The sequence below is a fragment of the Molossus molossus genome, unplaced genomic scaffold, assembly GCF_014108415.1.
Source record: "Molossus molossus isolate mMolMol1 unplaced genomic scaffold, mMolMol1.p scaffold_m16_p_20, whole genome shotgun sequence".
Classification (NCBI taxonomy): Eukaryota; Metazoa; Chordata; class Mammalia; order Chiroptera; family Molossidae; genus Molossus; species Molossus molossus.
The window spans coordinates 26849298-26869157 of NW_023425356.1; the positions used below are offsets into that span (position 1 = coordinate 26849298).

At 39.3% G+C, this 19860-nt stretch overlaps 1 protein-coding gene across 3 annotated transcripts in view; it reads right to left on the minus strand.

The window, feature by feature from the left end:
- RNF115 (ring finger protein 115) overlaps positions 1–19860 on the minus strand; it is a 78313-nt gene that overhangs the window by 42932 nt on the left and 15521 nt on the right. For all 3 annotated transcript variants that reach the window (XR_004960981.1, XM_036273544.1, XM_036273543.1), the window contains exons 2-3: positions 13457–13515; positions 4931–4988 (exon numbers count right to left, since the gene is read on the minus strand). Coding sequence is in view for 2 of the 3 variants with exons in the window: in XM_036273544.1 (XP_036129437.1) it covers positions 4931–4988; positions 13457–13515 (117 nt within the window). In the remaining variant the exon portion in view is untranslated. The remainder of the gene's footprint in view (positions 1–4930; positions 4989–13456; positions 13516–19860) is intronic.

Consider the following 19860-nt stretch of genomic DNA (forward strand, 5'->3'; position numbering starts at 1 on the left):
AGACTCTTGGATCAGATATCTCACTGGCAACAGGTCATGGTCAGAAGCTTTCAAATAATCAGTGAAACCCTCAGGTAGCCATGGGCTCAATTCCCAGGTTATCAGAGACCTTAGTAGAGCAATGTTGTCTCTCTACAAACTGCTAACATTTTTATATTCACTCCAACTGACCCTCACAGGTTATGTGGCAACCAGCTTCCTCCCAACTTCAACTCCATCCTCACCCACTCTCTCGATCTCCCCACCTCAGATCTACTTTTTTTTTTTTTCCAGACAGAGGGAGAGGGAGGGAGAGAGAGAGAGAGGGAGACATTGATGTGAGAGACACCAGTTGGTTTCCTCCCGCATGACCCTGATCAGGGCCAGGGACCCAACTGTAAGCGAGGTATATGCCCTTGACTGGAATTGAATCCGAGACTCTTTGGTCTGCGGGCAGATGCTCTAACTGCTGAGCCAAACTAGCCAGGGTTCAGATCCACTTAAAAAAAAAAAAAATCAGCCTGGCCAGTGTGGCTCAGTGGATTGAGCCGCATCCTATGGACTGAGAGGTCCCAGTTCGATTCCCGGTAAGGTCACAAGCCGGGATTGTAGGCTTGATCCCCACTGGGGGACATGCAGGAGGCAGCGGATCAATGTCTCTCTCTCACATCAATGTTTCTATCCCCCCTTCCCCTCTAAAAAAATCAATAAAAACATACTTTAAAAAAAAATCAATATTGACTATTAGAAATTTTGCTTGGACTAAGCCTTAACTACTATATCTAATATTTTAATAATTCAGCTATTAGTAAATACTAATTACAAAAAATAACCTTTTCATTGCATAAGCACCTCTGGCTGAAGAAAAACAGAAAGTTGAACAGAAGTCTTTGTTTAAATTACCAACTAAAATATGGAAAATAACAATAACCTTGATTTCTGTATAAAATTTTCTTTCTAAGTTTTTTTCTCCAGGGACATGAGCAAAATACCTTATAGCCTATAAATATTAATGTTTTCTCTCCTCTTTCCTTATCTAAATTCCACCTATCCCTTAAAGGCTCCGGTACTTGAAGAAAGCCTTGTTTTACCTTTTTCCATGAAGGAGATTTACCTTCTCCATGAAGTCTTAATAATGGCTAAAATTTATAAAGCACTCTATATGGCAGGCACACTGGCCTACACACCTGGAATGTATTAACTCACTTAACCCTCACAATGATCCTATTGTCACTGGAGGGATAAAAGGGCCAAATCCCTCCAATACTCCTGGGCAGGAGGTTCTTGCAACAGTTTCAGAAAATAAATTTTCTAAGACTCACATGGGAGAATGGATGGTTTTTATTGGCAAGGAATTACACTTGTGGGGTTGCAAAGTCCCATGTCCCTCATTTCAGTCCCAGAAGAGGGGCAGTGTGGGTTTAGCAAGACCAGAAATAAAGCTGTGTCCAGATTAGGATCAGTCCAGATTCAACCCATTAGTCCATTGTATGGGTCCCACATGGCTGCAGGTCACGTGGGGAAATATAGGGTGTGGGAGCCCCAAAAGCAGTCCAGCTCAGCATGGACAGCAAGAGAGAGAGGTCCTTTGTCTAGATCAAATACTCGGGTTTCTCACTTGCAGTGGCCACACCTTTTCCACCCACTAAATCACTCCCAGGTGTGATTGACAGGCAGGTAACTCCCATGTCACTCAGACTGCATCTAGACTGCCTTTGTCCAGACTCTTCCCCACAGATCAGCAGTGAGTGAACAGACCTAGGATGCTTTATTAGCTAATCTTCCCTTTACTCCTTTCCTGTTGAACAATAACTAGTTTATTTCGCTGGTGAAACTATATGGAATTATTTCCCCCAATTTACAGATGAGGAAACAGATGCACAGAAAGATCTGCAGTAATTTTGTCCAGGTTACATAGCCAGTAAATAAGTGGTAGGCCTAAGATTTTAACTCAGGCAATTTTATTCAAGGCATTTCACTAGGTCATCTGACCTCATCTCCTGAAGACTTTCCAAAGACTACAGCTCACCTAATCTAATCTCACCCTACCGTGCTGTTATAAATGCCAAAATATTTTTAAAATTTGTATTAGATTTTTAGAGAGAGGAAGAGAGGGAGACAGACACTGACTTGTTAGTGTACTCATTTATGCATACATTGGTTTATTCTTATATGTGACTTGACAGGAATCAAACCTGCAACCTTGGCATATCAGGACAACACTCTAACCATAACCAACTGAGCTACCAGCCAGTGACCACAATAATTTTATTATACTCTCTATACTCTTTCTTGTTTTCTTATTTGTTTCATATGTGTTTGCACTTCTTCTCCAAGTAAATTATAAATTCCTTGTAGGCAAGGCAACCATATTTGCTTCTTGCCCCTACTTTTAGCAGGGTTGTTCAAGCACTCAATATACACTACTTAGCTGATCTTTTTAAAGTCCTGGCTTCTATAATACTATAAAGACAGATTTTATTTATTTATTTACATTTTTTTGGTTAATCCTTACCTGAGGATATTTTTCCATTGATTTTTAGAGAGAGAGAGAAAAACATCGATGTGAGAGATACATGTATTGGTTGCCTCCTGCAAGACATGACTGGGGCTGGGGATCGAACCTGAAACCCAGGTATGTGCTCTTCACCAGGAATCAAATCTGTGACCGTTCAGTCTGCAGGCCAATGCTCTAATCACTGAACCAAACAGGTTAGGGCAAGACAGATTTTTTTAAATGCAAAATGTCATTGAAAATGGAGAAAATTGAAATATTCAGGCATAATGACAAGGAAATTCTACAGAGAGAAAACTGGGCATTGCTACAAACTCTAAAGAACATGGAGTTCACAGGCTATGATTCAGCAAAATTACTTTAACACCTGAAGAATAGCTCATGCCATCAGCGTCAGATTTAGCATTACTAAAGTTAGGAAACTGACTACATATATTTATTTTTCTTCTTATTGCATCTCTTCCTGGTGAGTCATATCTGTAAAACTGACAGACCAATGTATTTCCATTACCTAAAAGAGAACTAACACCTAAAAAAAATCAGATGAAGTTTCTTCTGTATATGCATAATCAGTAAGTGACAACCTGTGCTATCAGGAAACAGCACACACAGAAAAATACTAAACTCAGAAAAGACTTCCAGGCCTGATAAGCAGAATAAATTTTAAATAATGTTTTTCATCCCATCAAAATGAAAAAATTAAAATGGGAGTTCAAAGACATGATCTGTCTTATACCCATATACCAAGACAGTTCGTACATAGTCAACCAAAAATCTTAATACTGGATGCCAGACCACAAATAAATAAAAATGCCCTTAATAAAACAGTATTATTACTCAAACATTTCAATGTCATTGACTGTAAGTCTAACAAAAATCTAGGGGCTACAGGTCTTACGATAATTTTCAGAGGATACAGGAGAAAAGTTTAGGATTTATGGGTTTCTTACTGAACACTACTTTTCAAATATAGTTCTAAAATAGTTTTCATTTACACACACATATAAATACTAAAAATCTTGCTAGCTCAAGGCACTCGAGCTATCTCCAAAAAAGAATAATGTAATCCTGAAACGCAGGATTTAACTTTCTTTCAGCACCTGTTAGCTTTCCAGAGCCAAGTAAGTTCTGTGGCAATAGGAGCAAAAACAAACCAGTGTTTTTTGTAGGCTGAGCTGGGGGGTGGGGGGGAGGGCTATACACTGTAAATAATTAGAGAGTATGTAATGCCACTGAATTGCACACTTAAAATGGTAAAGCCCTGTTCCATATGGCTCAGTGGGTTGGATTTGATTCCCAATCAGGGTGCTTATTATAGGAGACAACCAATCTCTCTTTCTCTTTTTCTCTCTCTCTGTCTCTCCCTCCCTCTCTAAAAAAAATCAATGAACATATCCTTAGGTAAAGATTTTTTTAAAACAATCATTAAAATAAAATAAAATAAAAATGGTTAAAATGGTCAGAAAAACTAAACATGAGATTTTTGAGTCAATAAAGTAAAAAAATAAAATTACTCTGCTTTTAGCCCTGGCCAGTTTTGCTCAGTGGTTAGAGCGTCGGCCCACAGACCAATGAGTCGCGGGTTCGATTCTGGTCAAGGGTACGTACCTCAGCTGCAATTCGTTCCCAGCCCTGGTCGGGTCACATGGGAGCAACCAGTCGATGTGTCCTTCTCACGTCAATGTTTCTCTTTCTCTCTCTCCTTCTCTTGCCTTCCCTCCCACTATGTTTGATGATAAAATAGAAAAATATCATTGGGTGAAGATTTAAAAAAAAAATTACTCTGAATTTACTATAAAATGGTATTCAGGGATGCACACTAACACCACCCTATTTTCAAATAACAGTTAAGATTGCCCTCCCTCAAAATACAGATGCTGCATTATATAAAGAATTGGAAATTAATTATAGGTCCCTTCTTGAGATATGGAAGACAAGTAAATATCTTATCCTTAATGTGGCCTCCTAATTCCAATTATACCAAACTACCATGTTCATTAGAGGTTAATTCCTAGAAACCAGTCCCTCTGTGTAAAGTTGAAGACTGTGACTTAATGTAACTTCTATAACAATTCATTCTGGCCTGCTCTTTACTTGGCTATCATGCCACTAAAGCAGAATCTGCAACACTGTTATTTCAAAAACACAAGCTTTTTATTTTCACACCATTATATACAGCAAAGCAGAGAACAGAATTCAAAACACCACCAGATTTGAAACAGCATGGCTAAAGGTTAGTACTTTAATCAAAGGTTTACCAAAAGAAATATGCCAAAGCCCCAGCTGTTGAAAACACAAAACCATTCTAAAGGGCTACTCTTGCCCACATTTTCCCTATCCATTCTGATGTTTTGCTGCATGGGAAAGTGAAAATATGTCATGATTTTAACATCCACCCACTACCCGAAGCATCCCTATGCACCAAGGAAAACTTACTTCTGCAAAATGTGTTGATGTGCTACTGTCCATTCGGCTGCCACCACCACCTAAAAAACTAAAAAGAAAAAGGAGTAAGTGATTCTATTCCCAGAAACGAGATTCCCTACCAGAAGCTAAGCAGAGAATGTTACAGTGAGAACAAAGCCTAACAAGGAAAAAATAACTCATCTCAACATGACACCTACAAAGAAAATTATGGACAAACTGACACGTGGATTATTCTATAAAAAATTATGACTATAACCTTGGCCGGTAGCTCAGCTGGTTGGAGCATCATCCCAATGTGCCAGGATTGCAGGTTAGATCCCCAGTCAGGGCACATGCAAGAATCAACTGGTGCCCTGGCTGGTTTGGCTCAGTGGTAGAGCCTGTGGACCTATGAGTCCTGGGTTCGATTCCAGCCAAGGGCACGTACCTCAGCTACGGTTCGACCCCAGCCCTGGTCGGGGTCCTGCGGGAGGCAACCAGTCGATGTGTCCCTCTCATGACGATGCTTCTCTCTCTTTCCCTGTCTCTCCCTCTCTTTCTACCTGAAGATAAACAGAAAAATATCTTCAGGAGAGAATTTAAAAAAAAAAAAAAAGAATCTACTGGTGGTCCCCTGACCTGTTTGGCTCAGCACTTAGAGTTGTCAGCCCGAAGACCTAAGGGTCATAGGTTCCCAGTTACAGGCATGTACCTTGGTTGCAGGTTCGATCTCCAGCCTGGTTGGGGTCATGCAGGAGGCAACCAATTGATGTCTCTCTCTCATATCAATGTTTTTCTTCCTCTTTCTCTCCCCACCTTCCCTCCCTTTCACTCTATCTAAAAATCAATAGAAAAATATCCCCATGTGAGGATTAACAAGTGGAGCAACAAATCAGTTTCTCTCTCAAATCAATAAGTAAAAATTTTTTTGAATTATAACTACAAAATCAAGTGAAAAATTGAGGTGAGGGACCACCAAAGAGAAGGACCTTGAAATCTGACTTAGCAAAAGAAAAATAAACATTTATCCTCAAAGAGGCTAAGAGATAAGATTCTCAAAATAGTGTTTCATTAAAAAACCATTCCACCACCAAATAAACACATTTGAAAACACAATAGTTAATATCTCTTGGAAATATAAGGGGTCTGATACTATATTTAGCACATTATAAAAAGGCTCAACAAATATTTTTTTCTTCTCCTGATAGTTTATCCTGTTCTTTGATTATCCTACTCATCCTTCAGGGCCCATCTCAAATGTAATACCCTCCATTAAGTCTTTTTTTTGTTTGTTTAGAGACAGAGGTGGGGAGAGAGACATCAATTGGTTGCCTCCTGCACACACCCTGACCCAGGCAGGGATTGAACCTGCAACCCACGACCCTTCGGTACACAGGCTAATGCTCTAACCACTTAACAATCCGGCCAGGACACAAGTCCAAATGAATTTTAGAGGGCATTTGTAAAAGTTGGGGACAGTGAAACAAGAAAGGGCTGGGGAAATGAGCCTAGGCTGGTGTACTATGGCTGACTAAGAAGTCAGAGAAAAGGGAACCTTAGCAACAGGTTCAGGGGATTTGCCCTGGGATGAACTGCCACTGCCCATTGCTGCCCTGGTTGCAAGTGTGGAAAGAAGGTAGGGAGGTGATGGCTTGCTCCTGAGAGGGAGAGCTCGTGCTGGACCTTTGTTTTTTCAAATCCTTACCCGAGGACATATTTGCATTTATCTTCAGATAGAGTGGGAGGGAGAAAGGGTGGAAGAAAGAGAGAGAGAGAAACATCGATGTGAAAGAGACACATCGACTAGTTGCCACCCACACAACCCCAACCTGGGCCAGGGATGCACAAACAGCAACTGATGGACATTTGTTTTGAGGGGTTTTAAAGGCTGGACATTTAATGGGAGGCCTTAGGGGAGGATCATAATAGAATACTCATCAGCTTTATGCTGATTTACCAAAATGAGGTTTGTTCTCTTAACTTTATGTTTCTGGGTGTGGTTGGCAAATGGCACTAACTGGATTTCTGCTATCTATCTTCCTGAGTAGGGTGATTTAAGCTATTTACCCTGTGGATGGGGAAAAGTGCAAAGCATTTATTCTTAAGTGTCCCTGGTTCAGGGAAGACAGGATTTACTAGATGGCTGCAAACTGCTTGGCATCTAGATTTTCTACTGAGCTGTAAACTGCTGTCTGTTTCCCTATTCCGCTTGTCCTGGCTTACTAGCCTATCTCAGGTAGAGTAATTACAAATTGTGCTTTTGAACCTGGTTGGTTTGGCTCTGAGGTTAGAGTGTGGGCCCTCAGACCAAAGGGTCCAGGATTTGATTCCCAGTCAAGGGCACTTACCTGGGTAGCAGGTTTGATCCCCAGCCCTAGTCAGATCGTGCGAGAGGCAATCGATCGATGTATCTCTCTCACATCTACGTTTTTCTCTCTCTTTCTCTCGGTCTCTCTCTCCCTTTCCCTCCCTCCCACTCTTCTGAAAATCAATGGGAAAATATCCTCAAATGAAGATTAACAAAAAAAAAAGTGTGTTTCTGAAATTCAAGACAACCTTAGAACAACATTTTTAAAGTAAAAATTGGCTTGCACTGTGTTCAAGTGATTTATTTTGCACTAAGAAATGGGTGTGAGACATGATGTGATTTAAAATTTCATCCCTTGATGAAACTGCTTGAGAGTGGCATGATTTTTCTTTCTCCTTTTCTCAGCCTGCTCACCCCTATGAAGTTTCCTATCTGAAAGTTAATCTTCTGAAATTCCTTTGGAATTTAAGGAAACCCAATCTGGTGTGTGAACAAAAGAGATTTAGCATTTGCTTTCCCTCTGACACTCAACAGCCTAGGAGAGTTGAAGTAGCAACAAACAAGTTCTAGTGCTTACCAGGCAAAGCAAACCCAGCCATTCTTGTTTGGTTGCCTACTAAGTAATTACCTTTGGAAAAGTTCACCTTTGCTATTAAAAATGCTACTTCTCTCTTTCAGAAGGATTGAAAGGTGTGGGGAAATTGAGGGCAGAGAGGCAGTTAAACTCGAAGAGGCAAGTTAAAAGGAGTAGGCATTTAGTTAAAATAGAAGGCTAGATTATCAAGGGAGCAGGTTGTTAAGGGAGTAAAGATGAATAATAGTTTAAAAAAAAACAGCTTAGACCTGGCCAGTTTGGCTCGGCGGTTAGAGCATTGGCCTGCAGTCCGGAGAGATCCGGGTTCGGTTCCCGCTAAGGGTGCATACCTCGGTTGCAGTTTGTCCCCGGCCCTGGTTGGTCGTGCGGGTGGCAGCCACTCGATGTGTCCCTTTCACATCGATGTTTCTCTCTTTCTCATCTTCCTCGCTCTCCCTCCCTTTCTATCTGAACAAAAAATGGAAAAATGTCCTCGGGTGAGGCTCAGTGGTTATAGCGTCGGCCCAGGAACCAAAGAGTCATGGGTTCAATTTGTTCAATTCCCAGTCAAGAACATGTTCCCCCCTTCCCTGTGCAGGAGGCAACTAATCGGTGTCTCTCTTGCATTGATGTTTCTCTCTCTCTCTCTTTCCACCCTCCTCCCTCCCCTCCCTTCCACTCTATCTAAAAATCAATGGAAAAATATCCTCCGGTGAAAATTTTTTAAAAAAAGAAGGAAAACCACCTTGATGGCAAACATATTTTTCATGTTTCAGTGAGTGTTTCTTCTCTCTTTCCACCAAGGAAAATAAATGCATCTAACAGACTTTAAAGAGTTTGCAACAGTCTATTTCTTTATAGAAAGAAAAATAAATACTTGAAAAAAAATGTCTATTATGATATGCTAGTGAATACTTAGAATTGGCTGTCTGGGGTCTAGGAGGAGATGGGAGGAGAGGCCCTGATTTGTAGTGTTTGTCAATTTCCTTGGTGTAAATACTCCTTCACCCAAAAAGACTCCATTTTATTAATACAAGTATATGTAGAGTGCTTACTATGTGTCAGACATTATACAGAGCACTCATCACTTTTGAAAACCCTGCAATGCCATATTTTATATTAATAACTTGAAAATAAAAGTTGTTAAATTAATATCACATGTGTAAACAATAAAATCACTGACTAATCCCAAAGTCAGGGAGAAACAATGTCCCCGTGAGATCTGCAAAGGGAGGAAACTGGCTAAGGGTTTGGGGAAAGGGGGATGGAAAAAGAACCGGAAAAACCTCTGGATACTACTTTTACTTCCAGAGACACACGTAAGTACGGAAAAAGTACTCACACTCGTCCCAATGATATAAAGTCCACAAACTACAGTAAACAGCTTTCATTTTGAGAATTACAATACCAATTCAGGCACTGTGCTGAGCTTATGGAAGAAATAAAAGGGGTGGGAGAGAACAGAATAATAGAGAACGAATCATAGCGATGTACTAGCTATAGTTATAAGAAATGTTAATCATCCTTTGGAATGTTAACTGTGATTGTTTTGTTCTGATTAAAGAAAGCCCATTCTGACCAGGCTGGGAGGTGTCTGCCCTGGGAGTTTTACCTCAGGAATGCTGTCCATTCTCCTTATCTGAGAACAAGGAAAAACTGCTCTACATCATGGAAAGACTAACAACCTTGGAGCCCTGGAGGGGGTGCACTGGAGACAACCCTTCTAGGCCCAGCCCACATTCCCCAGCACCCATCACACTTCTCCATGTCTGTAATCTATAAACATTTTACTCACTGTTAGTCCCTTTACTTCTGCATGCTACTAATCTATAACGTTTTACCCATTTTTATTCCCTTTTGCCTACTTGTCCTTCCCCACGTAGCTACCCAATATACAGGACTGGCTATCAAGGGAATGGAGAGCAGGTTTTTCAGGGATGACCCTCTGCTCTCCCATACTGCTGGCAATATTGGAATAAACACTCAACCTTTTCTCTGCTTAATAGGCTCAAGTAGTGACAGGCAGCCTGGACCCATTCACTGTCCAGTTTCAGAAACACACACCCTGGTTAGTCAAGAACCAAAAGTAAAAAAGCAAAGCAAACGCCATTCTTCATTCTTGGGCCTTATTATTCTCTCATTAGAAACCATTTAACACTTGTATTGGTTTCAGAAGTTAAAAATGCTTTTGTAAAAAACACTTCAGATAAAGAACAAGCCCCAAAGAACCCTACATTCCATGCCAAATAAATAACTAAACTACCACATACCATTAAAAAATAGTTGAGTGCGCCCTGGCCAGTTTGGCTCAGCGGTTAGAGCGTCGGCCTGCGGTCCGGAGAGACCCGGGTTCGGTTCCCGCTAAGGGCATGTACCTTGGTTGCAGTTTGTCCCCGGCCCTGGTTGGTCGTGCGGGTGGCAGCCACTCGATGTGTCCCTTCACGTCGATGTTTCTCACTCTCTCTCTCTTCCTCTCTCTCCCTCCCATTCTATCTGTACAAAAAATGGAAAAAATATCCTCAGGTGAGGATAAAAAAAAAAAAAAAATAGTTGAGTGGCTGTGTATCCACTTTAGTGCTCAAGCCTAGACAAGCTTCCAAGGCTGTTTCCTGCCTTTACTATGTGGTTTCAGGGATTCCAATATCCTTGGTAATTAAAGCCATCAACTATCTTTTGGGGTTCTGTTCCCCTCTTAAACCCTCTCAGCTTCCCTCCTTTCCTTAAAATTCCTTAGTATTTTAAGAGCAATAGGACTAGTCATAGAGAAGGGATAATAAAACAACTATAATGTTCTGCGAAATGTTACAAAACTTAAGAAAATTTACAAGGTGACCCTCTAGATTGTGGACGAAAAGGGACCACATACTAAACCTGACAAGCTCAGTGAAGGCCTGAGTAGTGGCCTAAGTAACCATATAAGATGGCCTGACAATAAAACATTTTAACTAAAAGCAGTTTATGGTAGGTAGTCAAGTCCTAGGCTAGAATCTTCCCTGATAAAAGCCAGTCTTTACCTTGACTGAGCCTGTCTATTGTGTTTTGAATCTAATGATAACATACCTTTGGAATGTCAGAGTAACTCCCCTTTTCCCAGACCCCTTAGGACACAACCAATGGACTGGGGTGGAGACCACAAATCCTCTCACTGTTATTGTTAGCATGTTAATTGTTGACTGCTAACCATCCTGTACCCGTACCTATGTAAAAGATGTGTATGTCTATCATTTTACTTTTTATCCAATCCCAGAGGTTCCCCCTTTTGCTTTCTCCGCCTCCCTAATCTATCACCAATGGATTTCATGTAACCCACTTACATCTTCTCTTTTGATTGTAATGAGTAAATTAAGATGAAAAACTGCCATTCTCTGGAACATTTTCTCAATCTGTTGAGATTTTGCTCCCCGGCAATTTTAGCCAGTCTGGCTCAAACAAACTCACAAAAATCCTCTACAGGTCTGAATATTTGCCATGTTGACAAGATGAATGTCTAGTAGCAAATGGGGCCCATTATCCAATATTTACATATAAGGATTTCCTCATTACTTTTTACTGACCACTACTTACCCCTGCAATTCCTAAGTATTCAAATCTGCAACTGTTTATGAACTTTGTAAAAGGAAATACCATTCTGCCCTGGCTGGTTTGGCTCAGCGGTTAGAGCATCAGCCTGCGGTCCAGAGACCCGGGTTTGGTTCCCGCTAAGGGCACATACCTCAGTTGCAGTTTGTCCCCAGCCCTGGTTGGGTCATGCGGGTGGCAACCACTCAATGTGTCCCTTTCACGTCGATGTTTCTCTTACTTCCTCTCTCTGCCCCCCACTCTATCTGAACAAGAAATAGAAAAATGTTCTCAAGTGAGGATTAAAAAAAAAAAAGGAAATACCATTTTGCTCTAAGAGAATGATTGTAAGAAAAAAGATTTCTTCATCCATTTAAAATACTAATCTTTTAAAATACATATCTTTGCATTGGAATACTGCTACCAACAGCACCTGTACAAGACAACCTTTACTCTACAAAGGTACAAATAAAAGAATTATTAAGTTATGCAAGAGCAGGATCCATAGAATTCATAGTGCCCTGCTGGAAAAGAGTCATCCTGCAGTTAACTCACTATCATTTATAACCATGCTTTGTATATAGGCCAGAAGAAACCAGGGTTACTATTTAAAAACTTAGAAAAGTACACTCATTAATTGCCACCCAAAAACCAGTATGTTCTTTACTTAACACATGCAGAGTCTAAATGCTTGAAATAAGTATTTGATGCAATCAATTACAATAGCACAAATAAAAGGCTACCAAGTTAGCATGCCATTCACACATAATTGCTATTTTGCTATCAACCTAATCTTATACATTTAGAATTGCTTTGTTATTTAAAACCAAGATTATTAGATTAACATTTAAGTGCTTCTAACAAACTAGATCCCATGCCATATACTGCCCCAGAAGCTAATTTATACATAAAATCACCAATCACTGATAAAGTTAAACTAGTAGTACATACTGTAAAAATGTGGTTTTTCCTGGTTGTGGAAGGCACCTTCAAGCTTAGATTCTGCCAACAGCAACAGTAAAGGAATTATTTACTGCCATTAAAATCCCCCAAATCAAGACTAAAAGCTTCAGATTACAGATTCTTATCTAGTCAGTACTTCAATTGTCCAACTAACACAGCCACAAAAGAACAAATGTGCCACTATGTTTAGCCAAAAAAGGCCATCCTATCAACGCTATTCTACTTTTCATTAAGTCTTTTAAGTTTTATTCATATTAACCAAGAAGTAATATATAACAATCACTTTCAGAAATATTTCCCCTTTTAATAGGTTTTATACCTTGACTAAGACTAATGAGAGCCAATTTCAAGCATTACAAACCCAAATATTAGTATTACAATAGAAGATGGCATATGGTTGGCAGCAATAATTCCAGTAAGAATAAGGACCAGCTCTGGCCGGTTTGGCACAGCAGTTAGAGCGCTGGCCTGCGGACCAGAGATTCCCGGGTTCGGTTCCGCTAAGGGCACGTACCTCGGTTGCAGTTTGTCCCCGGCCCCAGTTGGGGTCATGTGGGTGGCAACCAGTCGATGTGTCTCTCTCACATCGATGTTTCTCTCTCTTCCTCTCTCTCCCCTTCTCGCTCTATGCAGAAATGTCCTCGGGTGAGGATTAAAAAAAAAAAAGAATATGGACTAAAGGCTTCCTCAAGGCAAAATAAAAACTCCGCTTCCTTGACTAGTAAACAGCCTGTTTATTAGATACCTTTGTCAGATGTCACTCCCAAGTCTACCAAGGAGGTGTAACAGCAGTTTGCCTTTAACAACAGAGTGGTCACTAACATGTAATCAATCAACTAAGAAAACTCTCACATCTCAGAAAGTAAATGAAAATTTACCAGATTTATTCTGTTATAGATACAGGTTTCCAAGGAATGCCACACATAATCAGAAACAAAACATTTCATCACACCCACTATCACATCAGCTTCCAAATGTTCCCATTTTTCTTTTCCTCTGTCACTCTTCTCCCCCCAACTCCAAACCCACCCACCTTCCTCTCAGCAGAGAGTATAAGTTACAAAACAAATTCCTTTCTAGTCATTCAGTCAGTGCTGAGGGAAAATAATTTTGATCACAGAATGCCTGATTTATTCATGAGCTTGTACAATACCTGGAATCATCTGTCACTTCTTCAATAAAGCCTGATTCACATCTGGGACAAATATATTCCTATAAAACAAAAAAATAAATTAAGTCTTTCGTTAAAAAGCTAAGTATGCAGGTTCAGAAAAACAAGCTGATTCTGTGCAATGTTGTATGTGCTTGCTCACTTCCAGGATAGTTTTTTTCTACTAAACTATGACAAACAACAAATTCAATAAGAGGTTTGCAGAAGAGCTTCATAAATGGTTCTCAAGGAGAGCTGAAAGGAAGAATGTCAAAGTTTTTTCTTTTACTTAATCTGGGTCAATTTTTTAAAACTGGAATGAATTCATTATCTAATTTTCTCTTCAAATCTAATGAAAAAGCTCCATTAGCGGTATCAGAGCAGTAAAAGATTATAATATTGATGAGTACAGAAACTATTTTTTACTATGTACATATAGGAGACAATCACAGCATAAATAAATCTGTAGACTAGGAATTTACAATGAAGATTTACAATATCTCTAATCTATTTTTTGACTACCAATGATTCCAAATAAACTTAATATTCAGATCCCAATTAGTCAAAGAATTAAAATAGATCTGGGAAACATATTCTTTTAATTACACTATGTTAACTAAAAATAACTATGCTTTTACAGAAAGGAACAAAAACTACAGTTTGCTGTAGATTAAAGAAAAAGTTTACGGCAAGGCCAAATGAGGTATTGGGAAATTCAGCAGCCACTCAGCCCCTCCTTCCTGAACATAACCTAAGATCTGATGCCTTCGATTTTAAAGCTCAGAAATCTACTTAAGTGGACCAAGAAAAGTCCTGTCCCTTAGATGAAGATTTACATAAAACCAAACTCACAGGCCATTTATTTAAAAACCTAGAATGTCAATTTACTTAATTGTAATAAAAAAGAGTTATCAAAGGGCCCATTTACTTTCACCATTCAGCACAATGTTTTTCGATAAGCAAATCTACCTGAAAAGTATCCTGGCATAGAGAAAAAAGCTTTGGGGTCAAAGACCTGAATTCCAATCTCAGGATTTCAATTAGATATTAAGTCTTGGGAAGTCACATTACCTTTCTGAGACTCAATTTCCTCATCTGTAAAATGATAGCTTGCTGTATTACTGTAAAGATTAAGATGTCTGTAAAATACCTAACTCAGTGATTGGCACATTAGATAGTAGACATTTAATAAAGATAGCTATGTTAGCCCGGCTGATGTGGCTCAGTGGATTGAGCGTCATCCCACAGACTGAGAGGCCCCAGTTCGATTCCCCGTCAGGGAACATGCCTGGGGTTGTGGGCTCGATTCCCAGTGGGAGGGAATGCGGGAGTCAGACAATCAATGTTTCTATCTCTCTCTCTCCCTTCCACTTTCTTAAAAAAAAAAAAAAAAATCAATAAAAAACATTAAAAAGATAGCTAATGTTAGGCAGACTAGATAGAAGAGGACAGGAGAGGAGTTTATCTCATCCACTGAACAAAGTCATCAGTCTTGGGACCTGCCAAGATAAAATCGGCCAGATGTTCTCATAAATTCTGGGAAAACCCACAACAATGTAAAACAGGGACCTTTAAAACTAGTCTCCTGCCCAAGATATCTAGCAAGAGAACCTTGAAACCTACAGTAGTGAGGAGTATAAAACCCCTAAACCCCCACACCAGGTGAGTGCTCAGAATAGGTGAGCTGCCTGCTTGTGTTTTATGCTAAGTATATTCTTTTTTTTTAATCCTCACCTGAGGATAGTTTTCCATTTTTGTTCAGATAGAGTGGGAAGGGGAAAGAAGAGAGGGGGAGAGAAACATCGATGTGAGACACACACATCGACTGGTTGCCTCCCGCACAACTCCAACCAGGGCTGGGGATGAACCACAACTGAGGTATGTGCCCTTGACCAGAATCAAGCCCGCAACTCACTGGTCCACAAGCCGACACTCTAACCATTGAGCAACCGGCAGGACTACACCAAGTATATTCTTAATAAATTCATTTGCATTGTTTCCTTAATAAACATGCTTGCTTTGCTTTAACACTGCTGTCACTTTTCTGAGTTCTTTCTCACAAGCATGATAAGAGCCGAAGAAGGGAAAGCCTTCTCTAACTCAAGTGGCTCTTCAGTAACAGCTATTATAACTAAGATTATAATCACTTGCTAGAGAGGCAGAGAATCAGGGTACTAAAACAAGTGGATATATATAGATTGTGTCATATCATGCTGGGATAGCCTAATATATTCATCCCTGGTATGAGCATCAATCAGGTCCTCAAAATCAAGGACCTGGAATTCCTCTCCCCCTGGACAACACCAGAAAAAGCACAATTAGTTTGCCTGACTCTTGTATTCTTTCAGTACTTACCCACAATCTGCACACCTTCTTCTAACAGACACATTATTTCTCTATTTCTCTTGAAATAATATAATACTATTACTTCTCTATATTTTCTTAGTTACAATCACAATTTCATCATGCCCTACACTGAGATCACAACTACATTGGATTTTAAGTGACAGCTAACTTTTCCTTTTAATTTTTCCACAATTTTTGAACTTCAATTTGAGAGAGTATCTATAAATTAAGGAGTTTGTAAAAGAAAAAGGAACCAAACCGTCTCGCTCTGCCTCTACACTCCCCCCATACCTAGGCCTTGGCCTGAGTGTATTACTGATATATCCAAATACAGAGTTTTGAATTTTTAGCATAAGGGGTTTGTGTTGGTGGCAGGGGAAAGGGCAAACCAATAATAATGAATTAAGCACCCATCATATGTCTGGTATTATGGAAATGTCTCCTCTGCTTAAATATTAAAAATCAAATCTTCAACACCACCCCCTAAATATTGCCAATGCATATAGCCACCACAATCACTGTCTTATCAATAAAATTTTATTAACTCACTTCTATCATACCATGTATAAAAAAGTATAACAAACCTAAGTTGTTTATCCAGAATCACTGGAAATGGGAATCCAGTTGTTTCCACCAAACTAAGCTGGTTTCTTCCTAGAGTCTGAAAATTTATTATATATAATTCTAGCAAAGATACTCAGCAGCAGGTATACTTGAAGGAAATGTTTCACTGCCTGTTTCATCTAAAAGTACCCACAAGCAGAAATATTTTTCATCATAAATAATCTGAATCAGGAACAACTCACTAAGCATAGCTTATTTTTTTGCCCTGATGCTTACCCACTTAGAAGAACAGCTCAAAAGGACAAAAAGCACTTGTAATACAGGAAAGAAAAGGAAAGGGTGACTGAAGAGGACCAAAATTTTTGCCTTTTTGAATATTGATTTTAAGCTGGTTATTAACAAAAAACTCAGAAAAAAATGTTTTGCTCTCCCCCTTGTCCTGCCCAAGAGATTCAGACAGAAAATCCTGCTCCAGAAAGAAATCTTACCATATTCAGCTTAGCTTGAATTAAGCATGGTAGACAGAAAGGTGTCAAGCAGGCTTGTTTACTAGATTACCTCATTTTTTGTGGGTTGCCTAGCAAAAATTTACCTGCCATGTATGTTCAACTCTTCCTCAATTAGCCTCTAAGTTGCTTGTTCTCACCTTAAAAAAAAAAAATCCTCACCTGAGGATATTTTTCCATTTATCTAGAGGGAGAGGCAGAGGGGAGATGTGTGGGGAGAGAAAGGGAGAGAGGGAGAAGGAGGAGAGAGAGAAAGAGAGACCGGGAAGAGGAAGAGAAACACAGACCTAAGAGCGAGACATCGACTGGTTGCCTCCTGCACGACCAGGGCCAGGGACAAGGTATGTGCCCTTGACCAGAACTGAACCGGCGACTCTTTGGTCCACTGGCTGATGCTCCAACTGCTAAGCCAAACCGGCCAGGGCTCACTCTTGAAATTTAAGATTCAGTGCCTCCCCCATTTTGTCCTGTCTAAAATCCAAAATGTCATACATGCCCAATTTTGGCTTTGAAATTTGTATGGTTATGTGAATTTGTCATGTGCGTGTATTAAAATTATTTTCTTCTGTTAATCCGTCTCTGTTAATTTGACTATTAGCCTAGCTAAAATAACTTAGAAGATGGGAGGGAAAGTATATGTTCTTAGTCCCTACATGGTTTTAATGCATTATTTTATTTTCCTTCTTATATTTCAAGGGATCAATTATCACAAAATGTAAGGGTTTGGCAGGACAATGAACCAGGACCAACCTATATTAAGTCCCACAGTGGAATTTATACACCTTTGAACTTTATACAAAGCTATATCTAACATTTATTCAGTATATAAAATATAATACAGACTATTTCCTAGTTTCATAGCTTTGTTTTTCTACCTGTTTACTATCAACATCTAAGTGTTTTTAAATTTTATCTAAAACAGAAGCCTATTTTGTCTCTTCTGACAGAATAAAAAATCTAAGATCATAATATTGCTACTCATAATCTCTAATTCATATTCTATCATATGGCAAAACTGTTCAGGAACTCCTAATTAAAAGGATTAATAACACAAAATGAAACAATCACTTGATCATAGGGCAACCCAAACTCACAAATCTAGGTCAAAGACTCTGCTTTTTCTAGAGACTTTTCCAATAATCCCTGATAATTATCCCTTTTCAATCCAGGTTACACTTCCTTTCAAAAGCATCAAGTGAACCCCAAAACTAGACAAGAAAAATTCTGAGTTCTGTTCCCAGTTCCACCTTCATGGTCTTTGTGAAGACCTGTTTCTCCACCTGTAAAACTAGAGCACGAGTGCTGTCCTTATTTGTCTCCCCAACTATCCAGGAAAACAAGAAAGGCATGAATTCATGTGGCCCCACCACTCACTTAAAAGGACAAGTTTCTTGTTTAAACATTTTGAAATTAGCTCCCTAAACACAAAAAAACTTAAGCAATTGCCCCCCCCCAACCCCCCGGCTACTAATCAGGAAGAAAACCAGTTTACAAATAAATAAAACATTAGGCCACAGTTTTAATATACAAAGATATATATATACAGTTTAAATAGGCTTTGAAGAGCTATGATTCATTTCCAGGCCATAACTGTCTTGATATTTATGGTCTCACTCCCTAAGAATAGTAACATTTACAACCTTCATCATTCTGTTCCTTCATTCCAGGCCATGACTGAACATTGACATTATCAGGGAGTCCAAACAGGAGAGTATATAATCAACCAACCTTCTTTAGCTCATTGTGTAGCAAAGCAGAAAACGAGGTCACAGGACAAAGTGTTACTTGATATAAGCTTGATCAGATGGACAAGAAGCCAAATTTTCTAAGAAAAAAACAGACTAAACTACAAAAATTACCAGAAAAAAAAGTTAACCTCATACAACACAATACAGCCAGAAAACATTTATTCATAGTGTTCTTTGCTTGCTCACAGAAAAGGCAGCAAGAAGAGAACAACCCAGTGGCATAGATATAAAATAGTAAATGATCCAAAATGTTTGCCTTTAGCTCTTGACAAGAAATTCTAAAATGTTTTAAATTAAATTAAAGCAGCTGGCTAGTGTGACAGAATAACAGAACAGTCACCTTCCTGTTAATAGCCAAAAACCAGCTGATAACATCATTCAATAATTACAATTTATTTTCAGGACATAATGTAGTTTATTGCATCAAATTTTTGTATTATCTTATAATGGTAAATATTCTAGAAAGAATATTTAAGCCACTTCAATTCTACACCCCCCCCCCAGTAGGATACACAAAAGAATGTGATCTTTTATTAACCAACCCTCTGTGTGAATTTTGCTTTATCAAACATCGTGTTGCATTGTATTAAAAGAAAAAAAATCAGCTAACAAAAAACTGCTCATATTCATGCCTGTTGGAACACCACATAAAGTTCCAGGTGGCTATAATGAGATAATACAAAAGAAAGAATAGGCAAGTGCAACAGAACCCGAAGAGCCTCTGCTTCTTATTTACGTGGCAGGATGGTAGTGTTTTCCACTTAGCCATGTTGCTGGTGGTTTAGACTTTGTGCCCCAGGCCTGGTCTTTTTTGGCTAACATTTTGGCTCAGTAAAACCTTTCTTTTATAAAAACGTTCAGCTGTGAATGCTCTTTCTTTAACACTCTGATGTATACCACCACAGTTTGGAAGAAAATTTCATCTTCTACCTTCAGCTTAGGCCAGTAGAATCTTCTTACATAAACTGACAACATTCATTCATTCAGCAAATAGTCAAACCTCATTTCTCGAAAGTCTCCCACCTCAAACAATTTGGTTCTTGACCAAATTGTTCACAGAAAAAACGTCTTGGTTACTGAACAAAACTTTGGTTCTTGAACCAACAACCCTTTCATGCTGATACCTGTATGATCAGTCACATGTCTCTCAGGTGGCAAAGGAGAGAATGCCCCAGTATGAGTCAGTTTACCACTAAACCTCCAACTATTAACATCTCAGGAAACTGTGCTGTATTTTCACTTT